Genomic DNA, 17,777 nt, shown 5'->3' on the forward strand with positions numbered 1-17,777 from the left:
GACAATGCCAGTTTGCTACTAGTAGGTTTACACATTTGCACTAAATATGCCTGTAGGGTTTATTTTTTAATTTGTATGACTTTTATTTTTTGTTGATTTTTGTTTGATTTGTTGATTTTTCTTTTTATTTTTTTTTTTAATTTATTTTATTTTATTTTATTTTAAACACTAAAGACAGGCATCAAAAAATCTGTCCCTACAGCACTGTATGGAACGCTAAGGTTCACAGTCCAGTTTCATTACCACAGGAATGTTTCTGAGCCCTAGGCACGGGTGTTTGCACAGCCTTGTCCTGACACATCAGGTCCGCAAGCTCAGTTTTTTTTCCAGAGGAATCCACTTTGTTTAGTGGGGATTTGGATGTGGTACGTGGAAAGCTCAGGTGAAGTCTATGAAATAAATGATGCTTTCGAAATGCACCTCAGAAAGATCACTGCTGTTATTTTTTTCTTGGAATATCGTAAGTACGATTTGATTACCCTGCTTCATGCCATTCTATTTCCCTGGTCTGTTTTCAAAAGAACTGTACATTTATATATGCACCTCAGCTCTTGCTATGGTAGAATTGCATCTGTTATGGCCTAAGGAATGGTTTGGTTTACAAACTCGCAGTGCCACCTAGCAAACATCTTTAAGAATTCATTTTTCTGGTATAATTTTATGAAGCACAGCACAGAGCTTTCATATTATATATATATATATATATATATATATATATATATATATATATAAAGAAACTCGAGCTTGCAGTATTTCAAGCTTCCAGTGCACAGTTTTGTTCTGAAGTTAGATTTTGACCCAAAATCATGCTTACAAACGGGATAGTAATGAAGATGCTCACACAGCTAAAATTCCAGTACTTGAATTTTAAAAACTTGCTTTGGACACATCCCTTATAGATTTGTCTACCAAACAGTCCCATTAATTTTTGTTTGAAATAACACATTTCAATATTAGGTGTGTCGAATTTGTTGGAGTTTTGAGGCACGTTTCCTGCCAAGAAAATAAGAAAGATTTTAGTTTATCAAGGCACATTAATGCTTTGCATTAAATACTTTTTAGACTTATATGAAGGCTAGACCAAATTGGTTTGCTGTGCCTTAAAGTAACCACATTTCAAGAGAAAACAAGTTTATGTATTTAAGTTTATTCCTGAATCCTGAAGCTGTCCTGCAGACCTACATGTGGAAAACATTCAAACACAGTAATCAAGAACAAATGCTGCAGCCACTGTCTATTATTCTAAACCTCCAACAGGAAGCTGTTTCCTGCAGTTCCTGTGCCAAAATCCTGTAAGCCACTTTAAAAGAGAATATGATCAAAGAAGCAAAAAGAAGCCTCACAACATCAAGACTGGGAGATAAAAAGACACTCCGCTGGCTGCCCTGACCCCTTCTGGTAAGACATCAGACCAGCTGCACTGTAAGCTCCCTGAATAAAGCAGCTCATTTTTATTCATGATGACAACATGCATCAATATTTAGACAGTGTGTTGGCAGCAACACAAAATGAGAGTTTTATTGCTTCTCTTCAAACTTCTGAAGACATGCTATGACACTTCCTGGTGCAAAGAGAAATCACCACGTGTTGGCTGTGTTTGAGAAGAATTCAACAAATAAATCAAGCCAGAACGAAAGGTAAGCTTCCAATAAGATTAATTTGAGCTTAATAATGATTCTCACTCTTGATTTTTCACATAATCTCCCAAGAGTCCAGCACCCCTTGAAGACAGTAAAATTTGCATAGTGCTTCAGCAAGCCCACACAGATGGGCGGACAGCAACAAAGTCACACCAAACAGCAGGCTTTATTGTCAGCTCTTTTTTCTTTCACAGTTTGTGTAAATCCATCCCTAAGAATGTAATCAGGAAAAGACTATAAACATGATTACTATTTACTGGAAGCAGCACACATTTAGAACCAGTCTTCTTCTTCATCCTGTCCTCAAAAGCATCAGTGAAAAGATTGATACATTCACTTTGTAAAGTAGGTGATATAGATGTTCCACAACTTATTTTGTTAAAATATGCTTTTTTGACTATTAATTATATGTTAGTATTCTTTTTCACCTCAGAAATGAAAACAGAACCTACATCTGTATTAGTATAATTGCTATGCATACCTGATGAGGACTGTGGCAGCTCCCTGTTGTGAAACTATTTCTTATTAATTCAGTTTATCTATGAGAACTACTTAGACGTACATAGCTCTTTATAACAAAATAATGCATTAGTCGTTAAAAAAAATCAATTATCACAGGCACAATTAAGCAATCATTCTAAGTATTCACTTTAAATAAGAACAAAAAAATTTATTTCTTCCAATTTCCATGAATAGTTTCAGATTTTTACATTAAAAAAAAATCCTCTATAAAAATACATAAACTTAAAAATATACTATTAAAAAGAGCGTAGTCTTTATATCTCATTTGAGTCACGTGATACAGACGTTGCACAAAGAAAATTAAATTTTAGAGAATTTACTGTTAATATTCTTTTTTTTTTAACATTTAAATTTTTAGTACTGAGGAAACGTTGGGTCAATTCTACTGGCCCAAGACATGAGCCCCCCTTTAATATCTTTAGCTGATAGAGGACCAAATCCTTTGACAGGTAACTCCTGCAGAATTCTTACAGCCTTCTGGGAGTCATTTCCTAATTTGCAAACAACATACACAGGAAAAGATGTTTGGCCATCAGTTCTCTGCTTTTCTTCACAAATTCTTTTCTCTAGGTATTCCAGATATTCTTCATCTTTTTCTTCTAACTTACTCAAAGGAATGTGGACAGCATGTTCCAGGCGACAGATATCCACTTCAACCTGCGGGCGAACATCTAGCAATACATGAGGAATTTGCTCATCCAACAGTTTTTTGTATTCCTCGACAGATATCCTGTCTTTACTGGACAACAGATGCAAAGTTCTACACTTGTCTGTTGCAGAAGAGCCACAAAATGCCTCATAATCCTGAAGGCAAGTGACAGATGGATTGTCACCACAAACAGCACAGTCTGATCTCTTTGGTCTTAACTTGATGTTGCGAAACCGCCCTTCCTGGGCATCAAACATCAGCATGAACTGATTGAAGGAGGATCCCATCCCCGAAATGATCTTCAACACTTCCAAGGCCTGAATACATCCCACGATGCCCGGCACAACACCCAGCACTCCCCCATCCGCACAGTTAGTCACTGTCTCTGGTGGAGGTGGCTTGGGAAAAAGGCAGCGATAGCAGGGCCCTCCCTGGTAGTTGTACACGACCAGCTGCCCCTCCAGCCGGAGAGCACTGCCAGACACCAGGGGCTTCCCAGCCAGGACACAGGCATCGTTCACCAAGTACCTGGTGGGCACGTTGTCGGAGCAGTCGGCCACCACGTCGTACTGCCGCACCAGTTGCAAGGCGCTGCGCTGGCTCAGAGCCCCGCAGTAGGGCACGTACTGCACCGTGGAGTTGAGCTGCCGCAAGGCCGCCGCGGCAGACGCGGCCTTGGGGAACCCCCGGCGGGCCTCCCCGTGCAGCACCTGCCGGTGCAAGTTGCTCGTCTCCACCACGTCGTGATCCACCAGTCCCAGGCGGCCCACGCCGGCCGCGGCCAGGTACTGGGCGAGGGGGCAACCCAGGCCGCCGCAGCCCACCACGAGCACGGACGAGCGGGCCAGCAGCAGCTGTCCCCGCACGCCCAGCTCAGGCAGCACCAGCTGCCGGCTGTACCGCAGGATATCGGCGGGAAGCAGCGCGGCCCGGGCGGGCAGCGGGGGGAGCTCAGCGAGGAAGGCGGCGTCAGCGGCACCGGCACCCCGCTCAGCGGCTCCACCGCGCTCCCCCTCCAGGACGGCAGCTAACTGCTCCCGCAAGTCACGCAGCTCCCGCTCCCGCTGCTCGATCTCAACGCTCAACCACACCGCCTCCGCGCCGCCAGCCATGTCTAAGGCGAAGAGCGGGCGGACCCAGTTTCCGCCTCCGGCCGGCGACTTCCGGCCCCGCCGCGAGCGCTGATTGGCTGCGCGGTGCCGGGAGGAGCCGAGCTGTGACATGGCGGCGCGCAGCGGCAATAAGTTCTCGGTGCTGCTGCCCACCTACAACGAGCGCGAGAACCTGCCGCTCGTCGTGTGGCTTCTGATGCGCACGTTCCGTGAGAGGTACGGCCGGGCTGGTCGGCTTCTGCGAGCACGGCGTCGCAGCTGCGGTACGCACCGTAGCGTAGGCCGCTGTCTGCAAATCTCTTCGTGTTCTGTTTCACGCCGTGCGGAACGGCGGAGGGGAGGAGATCGGGTTCTCTGTGAGTCCTCTTACGAAGTGTTTCTGGTTTCAGTGGGACGGACTTCGAAATTATCGTCATAGATGATGGCAGCCCAGACGGGACGCAGCAGGTTGCCGAGCAGCTGGAGGCGATCTATGGGTCGGATAAAATCGTGAGTCGCACTTCTTGTCTTTCTTTCCCTGGGAAGCACCGGCAGCCCCCGGCAGTGCGCGCCGCCTGCAGCAGCTCGCTGGCGCTTGGCGGGCGGGGCGGTGAAGGTGCGCGGCTGTCCGCGCTCAGCGCTCCTCCGGTGCTTAGCAATTCCTTTAAAGTAGTGGTGTTCAGAAGGCCTTTGTTTGGGTTCTTAACTGTACGCCTCGTGGTGCAACTTGAGGGAATCCTTTAATTGCAGGAATGATACTTTCAAATTTATTTTAATAGGATGAAATGAGAATAAAAGTAAGGAGTTTATTTCTAAATATGGCATGACCTGTTTCATGTAATAGTTTGCTTTTCCTGTATTTTCCCTGATTAGTTTATTTTTATGTACCAACTAGATTTCTAAGAAGGAAAACAAGTTTCTCAAGTATTTTTTACACCTAAAAATATAGAATTCAAAGGTGTCACAAAAGTAATTAAAATGTGTACTTCAATTAATAGATGATATGTTTTTGTGTATCTTACAGCTTCTAAGACCCAGACCAAAGAAGTTGGGCCTTGGTAAGTCCTTGTTAATTCTAGTTTATAGTAAGTAAATAAATATGTAGTGCTAGTAGCGCTTCTGAATACGTCATTTCGGGTAGCAGCCCACCTATCAAGTCTTGTTTCTCTATGCATTGCCAGTGCAAGGTGTGACAAGGCCAACATTTAGAAAATCTAGTGCTGAAGTGATGGGGAAAAAAATCCAGCTTTAACATTTGACTGTCGGCGTATCATTTTAGCAGTATTTAGTTATCATTTTCTGGTGAAACTTAACAATTTTAAAAAAGAGAAAGCTGTGGCTAGAAGATTGCATATGCTAAAATACAGAAGGAAATTCTTTCTGTACCGTTTTCATCAGGCACTGCCTATATCCATGGAATGAAGCACGCCACTGGGAATTTTATTGTTATTATGGATGCTGACCTATCTCACCATGTAAGTTGTATTTCACATGTAGGCTTTTTAATCTATTATAATAAAATTTTCCCTTATTTCTCCCCCTGAACTTCTTTCTCTTATCTGTTTTCTTTCTATTTCAGCCAAAATTTATTCCAGAGTTCATCAGGTGGGTGCTACTTCTAGTTTAAACATGTAGATGCTTACTGTTTTGTAGAAAGATTTGAAAGCTATCTAACTGTAGTAAGAACTGGTCAGAGCAACACCTCCAATACAAGTGATTGACATCACTAGGTTTGTTCCAAAATATCCAGGAAAAAGTTTCCCACTGGACTAAAAATTCCGAAGTTTAAACTAACAGAGAACATGTGGTGCATCACTTTTCTTCCTTGTAATGGTTGTTAAGCTTAGAAAACTGCATTTATGCATACATATATATGAAAAGAATCATCTAATGCCAGTGATCTCCTTGTGTGAGTGCAGGAATATTGACCAGAGGACCAAGTTCACACTTACTTGTCTAATACTTCCCTCCTTCTGTTTACCTCTTACTTTCCTCTGCCTATAACACTTCAACTCATGAGAAACAGTAAACAGACTCAGGGTAGTTAAATACTTGTCAACTTTCTTGCTAAGTAGTACCAGAGGCTGAAAGTGTTACAGTTAGGCATGCTGTGTGCTAGGGATAGTTCCAGATCTATTTTTTCTCCTTACTGTGGGGTTGTGTAATTTAAATATTTAGATCAGATCTTAAAATCTGAAGACTATCCTAGCTTTGAAAATGCATAGGTATGTCTGTATTTATAAGCTAGTCTTTGAAATTGTTACATACTTTGAGATAGTTAATTGTTCTGTAATAAAGAACTATTTTTTAAATGCATAATGGTCATAACTGTTGTTTTGCTGTGTTCCCTATTTGTTTAAAAGTTTGTAAGTATGTTTTATACTGAGTGACCGTTCTTATTTTGAAATACTAACTTCATGCAAATGTTCTTCCCGCTCCTCTGATAAAAACCTATTCCTAACAGAAAGCAGAAAAAAGGCAATTTTGATATTGTATCTGGAACAAGGTATAAAGGAAATGGAGGAGTATATGGCTGGGATTTGAAAAGAAAATTGATCAGGTTAGTATTTTTTCTAGACATTCGCACCTAAATTTGTGACTTAGAAATTAATAAGAGCTCCAAGTACAGCTCTCAAACAATATTTCTGTGTGAGTTGAACTGAGTCTTTAATAGTACTGAGTACTGCAAAATGGTGTGAAATGTGCACAGTTTGTCTTCAATTAAAACCATCAGGAAAGAACTTAGCAGTAAGTTAATGGCAAAACAGCTGGCTGATTCAATCTACAAATATTCAGAGTATCGATTTGGGACACTTCTCTCTCATCATCTGAAGAATGAGCTGAGACTATGGCACCTTTTCAAGTTTACAAGATATGATTAGTTAGCATTAAGATCTACAGTGGCCCCTTCTCTTAACAGTAAATTTTTCTAAATCCCTCTGTTGATACTCTGATTTGCCAGAAGTTAAGAATTGTCTAACATGATCAATGTCAATAAATCATTACTCGGACCTTACTGGAAAACTGCGAAAAAGGAGCACTAGGGAAATGTTTCACCCAGAAACCAGAGGCAAGCTATGTCAAGGCCATCCAGGCAGGTGGAGGCTGGCATCTCCTTGTGTAGGAGCTCACAGGTTTTGAGGAGCTAATCAGCTAGTTTGTTCTGCATCTTTTCTCCTCTACACAATTGAAGAGAATAAGTTAACACCTATTTCCTTGTTACTGTAAGGAGTTAGGAGCTGGAGTGCTGTTAGCGTAATCTGGAGATGGTGACATAGGGACAGTATCTGTATTTCTCCTTCTATAATGGAATAACTGCTTATCTTTTTGTGAATCTAAATAGAAGGCATACATCCCCCTGCTCCTCTTTTTTTTTTTTTTTTTTTTCCTTAAGAGAAAATGAGAAAACAGTGGACATTACCAAGTAATCCTTGTACATCATGCTCTACAGTGTGAAGCATGTGTGCATCTGATAGCGTGTAGCTGTGAGCTACATAAGTCAGTTATGACTAAAGTTGTGACATTTTTTATAAGGAGAGTTCTTCCTCGTTATACTATGAAAGCAGAGTAAGCTGAAATGAAACCTTGCTTTTCTGAATCTGGGTGTAATGTTTACCCAGGAAACATCTTCATTCTCTTGCAGTGAATGTTAAGGATAAAATGTAATTATGACTGTTGTCAGATTTGTTTTGTATTTTAATACAGTGTGTTGTTGTACTGACAAGTCTACTATAAGCAAGCATACAGTAAACCTAATTTCTAACAATCTAAAAATCACTTTTCCTTCAATTTTCCAATAATATTAATCATTTAAACTTGAAAAACTTAATGTTGCTTTCACTTTAAGACAAGTATTCATTAATAAAATTTAGTATGAAAACATATTAGAAATACCATTGTTTCATATTAAGCAATATGTATGTACATTTTTAAACTTATTTTCTGGAAACTCTGCTTGATTTTCCTGAATTGTGAATGGGCTGTTTTGACATTTGTTTCCTTTCACAGTCGTGGTGCCAATTTCATAACTCAGGTTTTGCTGAGGCCAGGTGCATCAGATTTAACAGGGAGTTTCAGGTATGGTATGCAAGTCATAAACTCTTTTTGAAATTAAGAAACTGCTGTAATAGGAACTGGAGTAAGAACAGGCCTTCTTTATTGAAGACTGTGACATCTGTTTGAGAAGGGTGTAAGAAATAGTAGACTACATTGCAGGAACTGTTGCTCCAATGATTTTGTTAATTCTTTTTTTAAATGATGATACGAGTGACTGATTTACTGTTAAGATTGATAAATGCAGGGTAATGATTTCTGAAGTTCAAACTATGTTTCATTTCCTTTGTAATTGCTTTCAGGTTATACAGAAAAGAAGTCTTACAGAAATTAATGGAAAAATGTGTTTCTAAAGGCTACGTCTTCCAGATGGAAATGATTGTTCGGGCCAGACAGCTAGGATATACGATCGGAGAGGTATAGTAAAACTTCTGATAAGTGTGTTGTGCTTTCATTTAAATGCAGTTACAGCTTATGACAGGCTGAGAGAACTGGGGCTCTTCAGCCTGGAGATGAGAAGGCTTTGAGGGGACCTTATAGTGGCCTTCCAGGACCGAGGGGGACCTGAAGGAAAGCTGGGGATGCCCTTTAGAAGGGCAGGTAGTGACAGGAGGAGGGGAAATGGCTTTTAACTGGAAGAAAGGGAGATTTAGACTGAACATTAGGAAGAAGTTCTTCACTGTGAGGATGGGAGACACTGGAACAGGTTGCCCAATGAGGTTGTTGATTCCCTCTCCCTGGAAGCATTCAAGGCCAGGCTGGATGGGGCTGTGAGTAACCTGGTCTGGAGGGAGGTGTCCCCAGAACTAGGTGATCCTAAAGGTCTCTTCCAGCCCAAAGCTCTCTATGATTACTAGAAGAGTAGCAAATTCTGAGCACCTCCAAGAATATGCAAGGTTATCAAATTACTATGAAGTTACACAGGTTTTCCATCTTTTCCAGATGATTGCCACATATGAAATTCCACTCACTTATTCCCTTGTCTGACAGGACCTTCCCTTTTCCTGTTGCCATTTCTTTAAGTGTGTTATTTTATCGGGTTCTTCAAAGCAGAGAGAAATTCCAAATGCACCAGTAAACCTGCATTTAGCCTCCTCTTTATTGTGGAGAGACACTTCTAGCTCGGTTGTCTCAAAATATTTCATTTTCTCCAGCAACCTGATTCTGTTTCAGATTTATTGTCCTCTGTCATTCATGTTCTTTTCCAGCTCTTGCAACTTTCCACTTGTAAACTTTTTTGATGTGCTGTCAACTGTCATTTAAAAAAACCCAACACTTATATCCTATATTCCCAGCAGTCTTATTGCTGCCTCTTATATTTCACTGAATTGCTCTTGATAGTGTCTGAATTCACTGAAATTCTCTTTGCAGGCAGATCTCAAAAACAATTCATCAGCATTTTCATGACCATGAACTGTTGGAGAACAGTTCTGGTACTTTCTAAATCTTGTGTACTGCATTTCTGTATGAACATTGGGTATTTTTACACAATATAGGAGACTCTTTCTCTTTTCTCACTCATGGAGTGCCAATGCCATGCTGACTGTAGCATGGGTTTGACCTTGAATTTCTTTGGTTTTTGTATCCAGCTGCATTCACATTTTGCTTTTTAATGTTGCTGAATGAAATACTTGTCTGTCTATACATCTGGTACTGAAATGCAGGATGAGAAAAGTTCTTACTATACATTTTGAAAACACTAAAATACACTTCTTTAGTTTAAAAAAAGAAAAGCTATCTTGGCTTGCTTCTGTCTCTTCTGTGTGCTGCTGCAGAGACCTTTCTTCTGCCTACTGTTTGAGTTCACCCCTCATTGATTTGCATGCCTGCTGGTTGCAAAGCATCAAATGTAAACTGCTTGTCTCCAGGTTCAAAGCCTGACAGACTGCCTGTCTGCAGTAAGCCTTGTATCTCTGAGGCAGTGTTGGGACATAGGCTCTGTTTTGTAATGGGAGAGTTGTGCTGCCCTCAACAATTCCTGTTACGTTCCCAAGGAAGCAGCCTCCCTCCTTTGGCTTCTCACGTGTGGGAAGAGATCTGATACCTGAAGAGTTGCTTCATTATTTTGTTTCAACTTTAAGACTTTCTGATATCTGTAACAAACTCAACAGAGTTCACATTGCTACCACAGACTGATAAGTAAGATTGTTGTATTATTTTGGGTTTTTTTTAAACTCTTGTTTATCATCTCTATATTCTAACTTCCTGGGGCAGGATCATTTTCCATCATCATCCAGTTCTACTGATAAAGTATTTCCTGGCATGTATGTTCCTAACACTGTATGGATAGTGAGTTAATCACTTAATGAAAAGAAAATGAGTTTTTAAGGTGACTTTTTTTAAAAAATCCTATAAATCTATAAAATGGCCAAAGGCAGGCAAAGTGCATATTCTTACAGACGAGTCCTACCCACAGCTGCCATATTCAGGCATCACCTTCTAGCCGGTGGCAAAGCTGATCAGAATGCTGTTTCAGGGCAGCAGGGGATATTTCTCTAATAGAGGCGCTGACTTAAAAGATATTGAATTTACCTAACAGGGGAAGCAATGAAGATTGATTCTGAGCCTCTAGGATTGTAGTGCGCTTGTGCTGTTAGGTTTGTTCTGCCTACTGTGTCATCCACCCACTGGGTATTGTCCTTGGATCAGCTTTGAAGGTGGGAAACTTAACATGTTCATGCTGCCCAGCTACAGGCCATCGCTAAAGCCCTGATAAGGACTGAGATGCAGGAAGCCAGTCTGGTGCTTTCGTGCCTCACCTGTAGAAGCATGCTGTAGCTTGAAGTCCATGGTTTGGTTTCGTTTTGTATTGCAGAATTTCTCATTATATATGTTTTGAACCTTAAAAATAATATTGCTTTTTTTCCACAGGTTCCCATTTCGTTTGTTGACCGTGTCTATGGAGAATCTAAACTCGGAGGCAATGAAATAGTCTCCTTCTTAAAGGGACTCTTGACGTTGTTTGCTACCACATAGGATTTGCTCCTAAATTCCTTTCTTTAGAAAAACGCTTTCTGCCATCGCTATGGTTCCTAGCATATAGCAGCAGGAGTTTGATAACTTCCCTGGTGACCTGAAGACCTGCTATAAACTAACAGTTAAACGAACCAAGAATAACTAACTAAATGGACTGTATTGCAAAATGCACCTTTCAAAATAAACTATGTGAAACTAGTCAAAATAAAGGCATATACCCTATACTACTTTTGTATAAATAATATCTTAATAGAGAACACAAACAGCTGAATGATCTTTTGCATTTAGAAATGAATCATTATTCAGCAGAAGTTTAAAGATGACTTTTGAACTAAAGACATGCAGAGTCATAAACATAGAGATTTCTTATCTTTGTTCTGTGTTCTGCAGATAGTATTTTCAATATATAACAGTGAGTTGGCTTTCTTTCCTCAACATGGACATCTGTGGTTCTTAGAGTTGAGCAATCGTGCTTTTCTGAAATTGATGACAACTCGTGTTGTCCAAGAAATACAGATAAATACAGTGGTCTTTGAAAACTTATTTCAAAGCTGGAAGGATGGAATTTTCTTTGGGTAAGAAAGAATCATTCTGGAATATTCTTGTATTCTGTGTGCATGTCCAGAAATACATGATTCTTTTGTCCTATTTTTTTTTTTTTTTTTACAATCTAAAACAAGAGTGTAACGTCTTACCCATGTTAGGGTGGTAGAAGATCCACATCACCTCACCAAAGACATCAGAGAGATTCTTCTTGTGTCAGATAACATTTTGCAATGTAACAGCTGTACAGCTGATGAAAGAAATACAGCAACGTTATCCTGTTTGTGTTTCACCATTTGATGTAGTCAGAAATCAGAAGTGGTGAAGCCCTTGCAATCAAATACGCATCTTGGGAACAAAAGTAAAAATAAGTTTAAAAAAAAACAAGGGGGCAAAATTATAAACAAAGTTAAATTATTCTAAATTCTAAATTTGTATTTATGAAAATAAATCCTCAAGATTTTTTGGTGGTGGGAAAGGGTAGTTCTTTGTTTTCTGAAATGTGTACTCAGTGGGAGAGGAGAACCAGCACGTCTCTTAACAGTTGTACTTATTTAGATTGTATCTGTTTGCATTCCTGTAGTATATTAAATGTGGTTGTTAACATTCAACAAATGTAGCAAGGCTGCAGGTAAATGATAAAAATCCTATTTCAGATAACTAGTTAAAAAAAACAGATACCACTCCATGACTGAAAGTAAAGCCACAAAACTCTGAAGTGGAAACTTAGTGCCTAGTGGGCTGTTTTTTAATTAGAGATGCTCATTTGTTCTTTACTGAAGTTATACATATTCTGATATTTTTCTCCTTTTCTGAGCACTCCAGGCAAATATTTTGTTTCTTTTGCTTTAAAATAAAAATGTAACTGTGGATTTTTGAATGGCTGTAACTCAGTTCCATGGAGGTTTAGCTCTATGTTCTGTCATTTGCCTGTGCTTTTTGAGCAGGTCCTGTTCAGCTGTGTGGTTTAATTTGGTGCAGGCTAATCCCATCTGGTAACATGCAGTTTGTGGGTGTAGAGGCCCACTGACATCTCAACTGATAGATGAAATATAATCACACCTTGTTTGGAGCATTCGTGGCATATTCGTAATTTGCAAATAGTTTTTAGAAGTTCATCCCAATTTTCACAAGAATACATGCTGAGCCTCATGTTCATGAGCAAGATCATATTTTCTCAGACTTGTGTGTAACTGATGTCCACTATATTAGTTCTTTGTGATCTAACTGCTGTGAATTGGAATGTACATGCCTGGTAAATTTCCTTAATTGCAAAGTCATTGTGTCTACTTTTGAGATGGTGTTTGAAGTAAGATGATTTACATATAAATTAGGATCACCATACACAGTGTATTCTGTGGTTTGTGGTATGTGCAAGTTGGAAGCATGACGGGCTGGCAGGCAGTTTCTGACTGCTTGAAAGTAACAGAATTAAGTCATAAAGAAAGGAAAACCTACAGCAGGCTTTCCTCGGCGTCAGTGCAGAGGTAGAAAATGCTGTTGAAAGTGACGAATGATAACATGGATCCAGGGGAAAGAAGCAGAATTAAGAATTGCACTGCTGAAATGCCAGCTGCAGAGTAGCTCCGTTCTTTCAAACATTTCCTTTCTGTGCATTTAAAAAGCCTGAGCTTAGAAGGAGCCACTGCTCATGTGCTTGGCCCTCTGTGCACATGAGGAGGAATCATAAAATAGTGTTGTGTTAATGTTCAGTCACTGTGGTGACTAAAAACATCTGATTCTAATATCTTCCCTGTTGGAGCGCTTCAGAACCTCACCAGTACTCGAGTAAGTGTTCTTTATGTAGGAAAACTTCAAAAACGAGCTCCAAGACTGCTTTTAACCAAGACCTTCTGCACGCACTGCTCTGAAAATTTGTAAAAAATAAATACTGTAGAAGTGTAGCCAGAGGTCAGAGTTCTATTAGAAGTCCTTCTTCACTAGAGCTAGTATCTTTTAAATACAAAATGGGCTGAAATAGCCCTCACATAGTGCTGCTTAGGCTGTTTGGGGGTATTTGTTAATATAAACCCTCTGAGTTATTTTAATTTGTTCTCAGCTTCTTTTAAACAAGCCTCTTTGTACTGGAAGACTGCTTATATAAATTCTTGGCATAAAACAAACAAGAAAGAAAGTATTTTCCTAAAATACAAGATGTGTGAGAATAGCTGTGCTGTCTGTAAGCAGTAAGAAATACAGCTACTATGATCTTTGCCCAAACATACCAGCACTAAGCAGTACAGGGTCTTCTAGGGCCAGGGTTACAAAGGTCCAGACATGGTCATGGTTTGTGGATCAGTCTGGTTGCTTTTTGAATCCCTTTGTAGTCTGCTGCAGCATCCTGTGGCAGTGAGTTCAGCAATTTGCACAAGCATTTTGTGAAGTACTCTATTTTAAACTTATCACCTTGTAAGTTCATCAGATGTTCCCTGTTTTCTCGTGCTTTATTTTATAGATGCTGCTTTTTCTCCACATTATACTCAGTCCTGTTTGGTTTTTTTTTTTTAAGTTCCTCAGACAGAAGCCACCACCTACTCAGAATATTAGTAACAGATTACAATTCTATTGTTGTTAGGGGTTGAGTGCCCAGAACTCCATGCAGTGTCTTAAATGTGTACTGGGGATTTATACAGCGGCATTTTAGGTTTCAGTTCCTTTCTTAGTAACATTGCAATATGCTGCTTGCCTTGTTTTTGGCCACCACAAAACTCTGAATTGACATTTACAGGAAACTTTTCACTCTATGTCCCTGGTTTTACAGTTCCGCATAAATCAGCTTTTCTTAATTACATCCATATTCATTTCCTATGAAAGCACAATGTGCTGCTAATGTACTTTACTTTCTCTGTTATACTTCCTTAAGAATCTGTGTCTGCTAGCACTCAATCGTTTGGCAAGAACAGGAGCTTTATTTCCTTCCCGGCTTAAATCTGTGCATATCATGGCTGCGTTTGGTTGGGCATGCCAATGAAGAGGGAGCGGAAGGTAACTCACATTTTCTACCAGTAATACATCCTTTCCCCTGAGCAGCAAGCTGATTACTTCCTTTGGCAAACAGGCAGGGCTATGGGGAAGAGACCTCTTCTTGTTATTATGGACTAGTGGGTCACTGTGATGTGTGAACAGACTCACACACCAGGCTCAGTTGTTCAAATCCATGACAGAAGCCAAAGCGTGTGCCAAACTTCAAGAATGCAGTCCCAACAGACTTGATGTTACAGAACAGGTTGCAAAGTTTTGCATAGTGTTTCACACAGCTCATTATATTAACCTGTGTGAGGTGCTTGCACTCTGGGTGGTTTGTGAGGACATTTCAATCTTCATCTCTAGTCAGAGCTGTGCTAAATGACCTAAGCAAGCTTGTATTGAAGATGTTTGTTGTAGAAACCAAAGCCGAAGCTTTGGAAAGAAACACACGACTGGGGGCTGCTGAAGTCGGTATCACCTACTGTCAATGGACCTGATCAAGTGTTCTGCTGGCTGTGAGCAGCTCTGGTCTCCTCATGCCCTTAACACATTCAAAAGCTCATGCCCTGAGATGTGGAATGTCTCAGTCACATGAATTGCACGAGGACAAGTTGAATCCTTCTGACTACATCACTGTGGTCCCAAAGCTGGGACAACCACTTCTTCACAACCAAGCCCTGGTTAACGTATCCAGCTGAACTGCAAATCAGTAGCAAAATAATACCGCTATTTTATTTCACTGGGGTATTGGAGTGAAGAGTTGTCTGATCTGAAGTAGTGGGAAGTTGGCTTCGGTTTTGGTTTGTTTTTAAAATGTGCATCTCTAATGTGTGCCTGCAATAAAGATGTGCCTAGTTCCAGTATGGGCAATACAATAGAACAGATTTTCCAATGGACTGTGTAGAAAGCCAACTGCAAGGCTGCACAACCTTCTGTGTATCAACAGTAAAAAACAGCAATGACTAATCAATAATATTTATCTAAAGGTCTATCAAGATGACTAGTGTAAGCATAGATTGAGATCTTGGCACAACTGAATTAAATGACAGATTGCCTACTGAGTTCAGTACATTGGACTTCAGCAACAGCTTTTCACCAGTTAGCATTTCAGAGCAGTAGGCACATTTTAACGTTAGGATCAATAAGAACAGAACATACACAGACAAGAGGGCTGCCTATCAGACATTATCAATGTGTTATGACACAGTACCCCAAGGTGTCACACTGTAGAAGACAAGACTAAAAAAGGTAATTGCAGAACTTCTATAAAACACAGAAACTCTTGCAGCGTCGTTTTCTTCTCTGTGACCCTGTCAAATTTCACCTTTTTTCTTCAGGCACAGTGGCCATGCATAGCATCTTATGTATTGTGATTGTTATTATTCAGAGGGAAGTAAATTGGGACTGGGGAGAACAAAACTGAATTGCAACTTTTAATCCAAAATTAGACCTGAAAACTGAGCTCCAGAGAGAGGGATTTCAACAAAGCAGCAAAAGGCAAGGTACTGAAATGGAAGGTTATTCCTGCAAGGTTAGCTGTAGTGGCAGTTCAATAGAAATTGATAATGGTGCATTTTAAAAGACTTGTGTTTGGCCCTCAGCACTTTTTATCCTTCTTTGTTTTGTTTGGTTTGTTTTCCTACACCTCTAGGAGCAAGTGAACACAACTGAGAACCTGATGTTTTCCAGGAGGCTGATGGTTATCTAGTTCCTAAAATGATGTGCTCTCAGAAAAGGAAAGATCTGAGCACTAAATGATACTTCTACCTTTGTCTTCCAGAACAGGAAAGATCTTGACTGAGCTCCTAGTTGCTGCTAGAGAATGCCCAGCTGCCTTCCACCCCCCAACTTCTGTGCAAGAACAATCCACAAATAACCAGATTTACTAACTACCTGGTGAAGTTCACATTGTGGCTTATATGTGTTCAGAGAGCTCTCATTTCTACTCCATTTTTCCATTCTGCTTGCTCTTGCAAAGAAGGCATATGGTGGTACTTTTGATGGGCTGATCCTGTTAAAATAATTTTATTACTTGGTATTAGAGCTTGAATGAAGGAGAAGTAAAAGACAAGTTGTGTGAGAATGCTAAATTATTGAAATTTTGAAGTTAGAAGTCTAATTATTTATTAGTCTAATTGTACACTTAGACTTCTAGCTTACATCTTTCATTAAGAAAACCCTCAATATGAACTCATTTTGAAAGTGCTGACAACATGGAAGGTAGCAATCTTATATCCACAAAAACAATGTGGTTTGTCGTGGCAGAACACCTCCAAAGGCCTGCATATTTGACTGACCAGCTTCCAAGTGAAATTTAAGTGTTGTTTATGACAGATAAATTTATTACTGGTCTAAGAGATTGACATTCCTTCCTAGTTATCCTAACCAACTAACTAAATCAGTCTTACACAGCCCTTATCACAGAGCTTCTCAATATGAGGGTTTTTTGTTTTTTTTTTTTTTTCTTTTTTTTTCTTAAAGGCAAGGGAGGGGAGGGAAAGGAGTGCTCAGTGTGAAGGCAAAGTTCTTCCCTACTTTCATCTCTATACAGACTGAATTTGGCTCCTTCCTGGTGATTTTTCCTAAGTTGTCTTCATGGAAGAAGATTGAGAAGGCTGGCAGATGATGAAGTGTCTTAAATGACGAAGGAGCTGGAGGGCTCCATCCCAGTGAGACTGTGGGCTCTTAGTACTGCTGAGGATTAACCTTAATTGTATTTATTATATAATTAATTACGGTAGGCGCTTACAGCCATTGATAGTTGGCTGAGTTAGTTTGCTCTAAGCTGCTAAGCTAATACAATTGTAAATACGGGCATAATTTTGTCCTGAACAGGAGCACAGCACACCTTCAATCATACCTATTCAACTTGGGAATGCTAATTGTGTTGCTGCTAGTGTTAAATGTTCAGCCTCCTACAATGCTACAATTTTACTGGTTGTCATAGCCTGTTGTGAAAAACAATACCCACTTCCATGACACAAAATGCATATTAAGAATATTATCATGACATTTTGTTGCATTCTGTACACCTCACTTACAGCCTCACAGCCGAAAAATTGACTCAAGGCTTATTTCTCCTTCTTCCCTGCTGCTTGAATTTTACCTTCCTAATCAACCTTCTCATACAAGCTTTGTATTACTCTCATCTTTCTTTTTAACTTGATAAATGTTGACAATGGTGCTACTGTGCAAATCATCCAGAAAACTCTCATTAAATGAGAGCAAGATCTTGCCCATCACTTCAGGATCCTTACAACAGATATTGTCCTATCCTTACCTCAAAATCTTCTTAGTCCCATCCTCACAGGATTTATGCCAAAACAGGCAACGGCT

General features: G+C 40.0%; 2 protein-coding genes and 1 long non-coding RNA gene across 3 annotated transcripts; 1 reads left to right on the forward strand and 2 right to left on the reverse strand.

Moving 5' to 3' along the window:
• Positions 1-1,787: 1,787 nt before the first annotated feature.
• Positions 1,788-4,464, reverse strand: MOCS3 (molybdenum cofactor synthesis 3). Its single transcript, XM_042884910.1, has one exon. The coding sequence runs from the start codon at positions 4,032-4,034 to the stop codon at positions 2,517-2,519; it is 1,518 nt and encodes a 505-aa protein (XP_042740844.1). The 5' UTR covers positions 4,035-4,464; the 3' UTR covers positions 1,788-2,516.
• DPM1 (dolichyl-phosphate mannosyltransferase subunit 1, catalytic) lies at positions 3,995-11,155 on the forward strand. Its single transcript, XM_042884912.1, has 9 exons — positions 3,995-4,139; positions 4,313-4,412; positions 4,927-4,960; positions 5,301-5,377; positions 5,482-5,507; positions 6,367-6,462; positions 7,911-7,979; positions 8,258-8,372; positions 10,827-11,155. Exons 1-9 carry the CDS (start codon positions 4,033-4,035, stop codon positions 10,929-10,931), a joined length of 729 nt encoding a protein of 242 aa, XP_042740846.1. The 5' UTR covers positions 3,995-4,032; the 3' UTR covers positions 10,932-11,155.
• Positions 4,493-16,625, reverse strand: LOC122187419. Its single transcript, XR_006181306.1, has 3 exons — positions 16,335-16,625; positions 11,627-11,724; positions 4,493-4,660 (listed from the first exon to the last, which is right to left on the reverse strand). It is a non-coding gene; the product is annotated as an uncharacterized LOC122187419 (long non-coding RNA).
• Positions 16,626-17,777: the final 1,152 nt, after the last annotated feature.

This window comes from Lagopus leucura, unplaced genomic scaffold (assembly GCF_019238085.1).
Source record: "Lagopus leucura isolate 7727_CA_CO unplaced genomic scaffold, USGS_WTPT01 Super-Scaffold_100047, whole genome shotgun sequence".
Classification (NCBI taxonomy): Eukaryota; Metazoa; Chordata; class Aves; order Galliformes; family Phasianidae; genus Lagopus; species Lagopus leucura.

Excerpts from the sequence above, each read along its gene's own strand:
- DPM1 (XM_042884912.1), top strand. The coding sequence starts at position 4,033 with ATGGCGGCGCGCAGCGGCAATAAGTTCTCGGTGCTGCTGCCCACCTAC. Across the intron at positions 4,140-4,312 it reads ATGCGCACGTTCCGTGAGAG|TGGGACGGACTTCGAAATTA; the intron begins GTACGGCCGGGC and ends TTCTGGTTTCAG. Across the intron at positions 8,373-10,826 it reads TAGGATATACGATCGGAGAG|GTTCCCATTTCGTTTGTTGA; the intron begins GTATAGTAAAAC and ends TTTTTTCCACAG.
- MOCS3 (XM_042884910.1), bottom strand. The coding sequence starts at position 4,034 with ATGTCACAGCTCGGCTCCTCCCGGCACCGCGCAGCCAATCAGCGCTCG.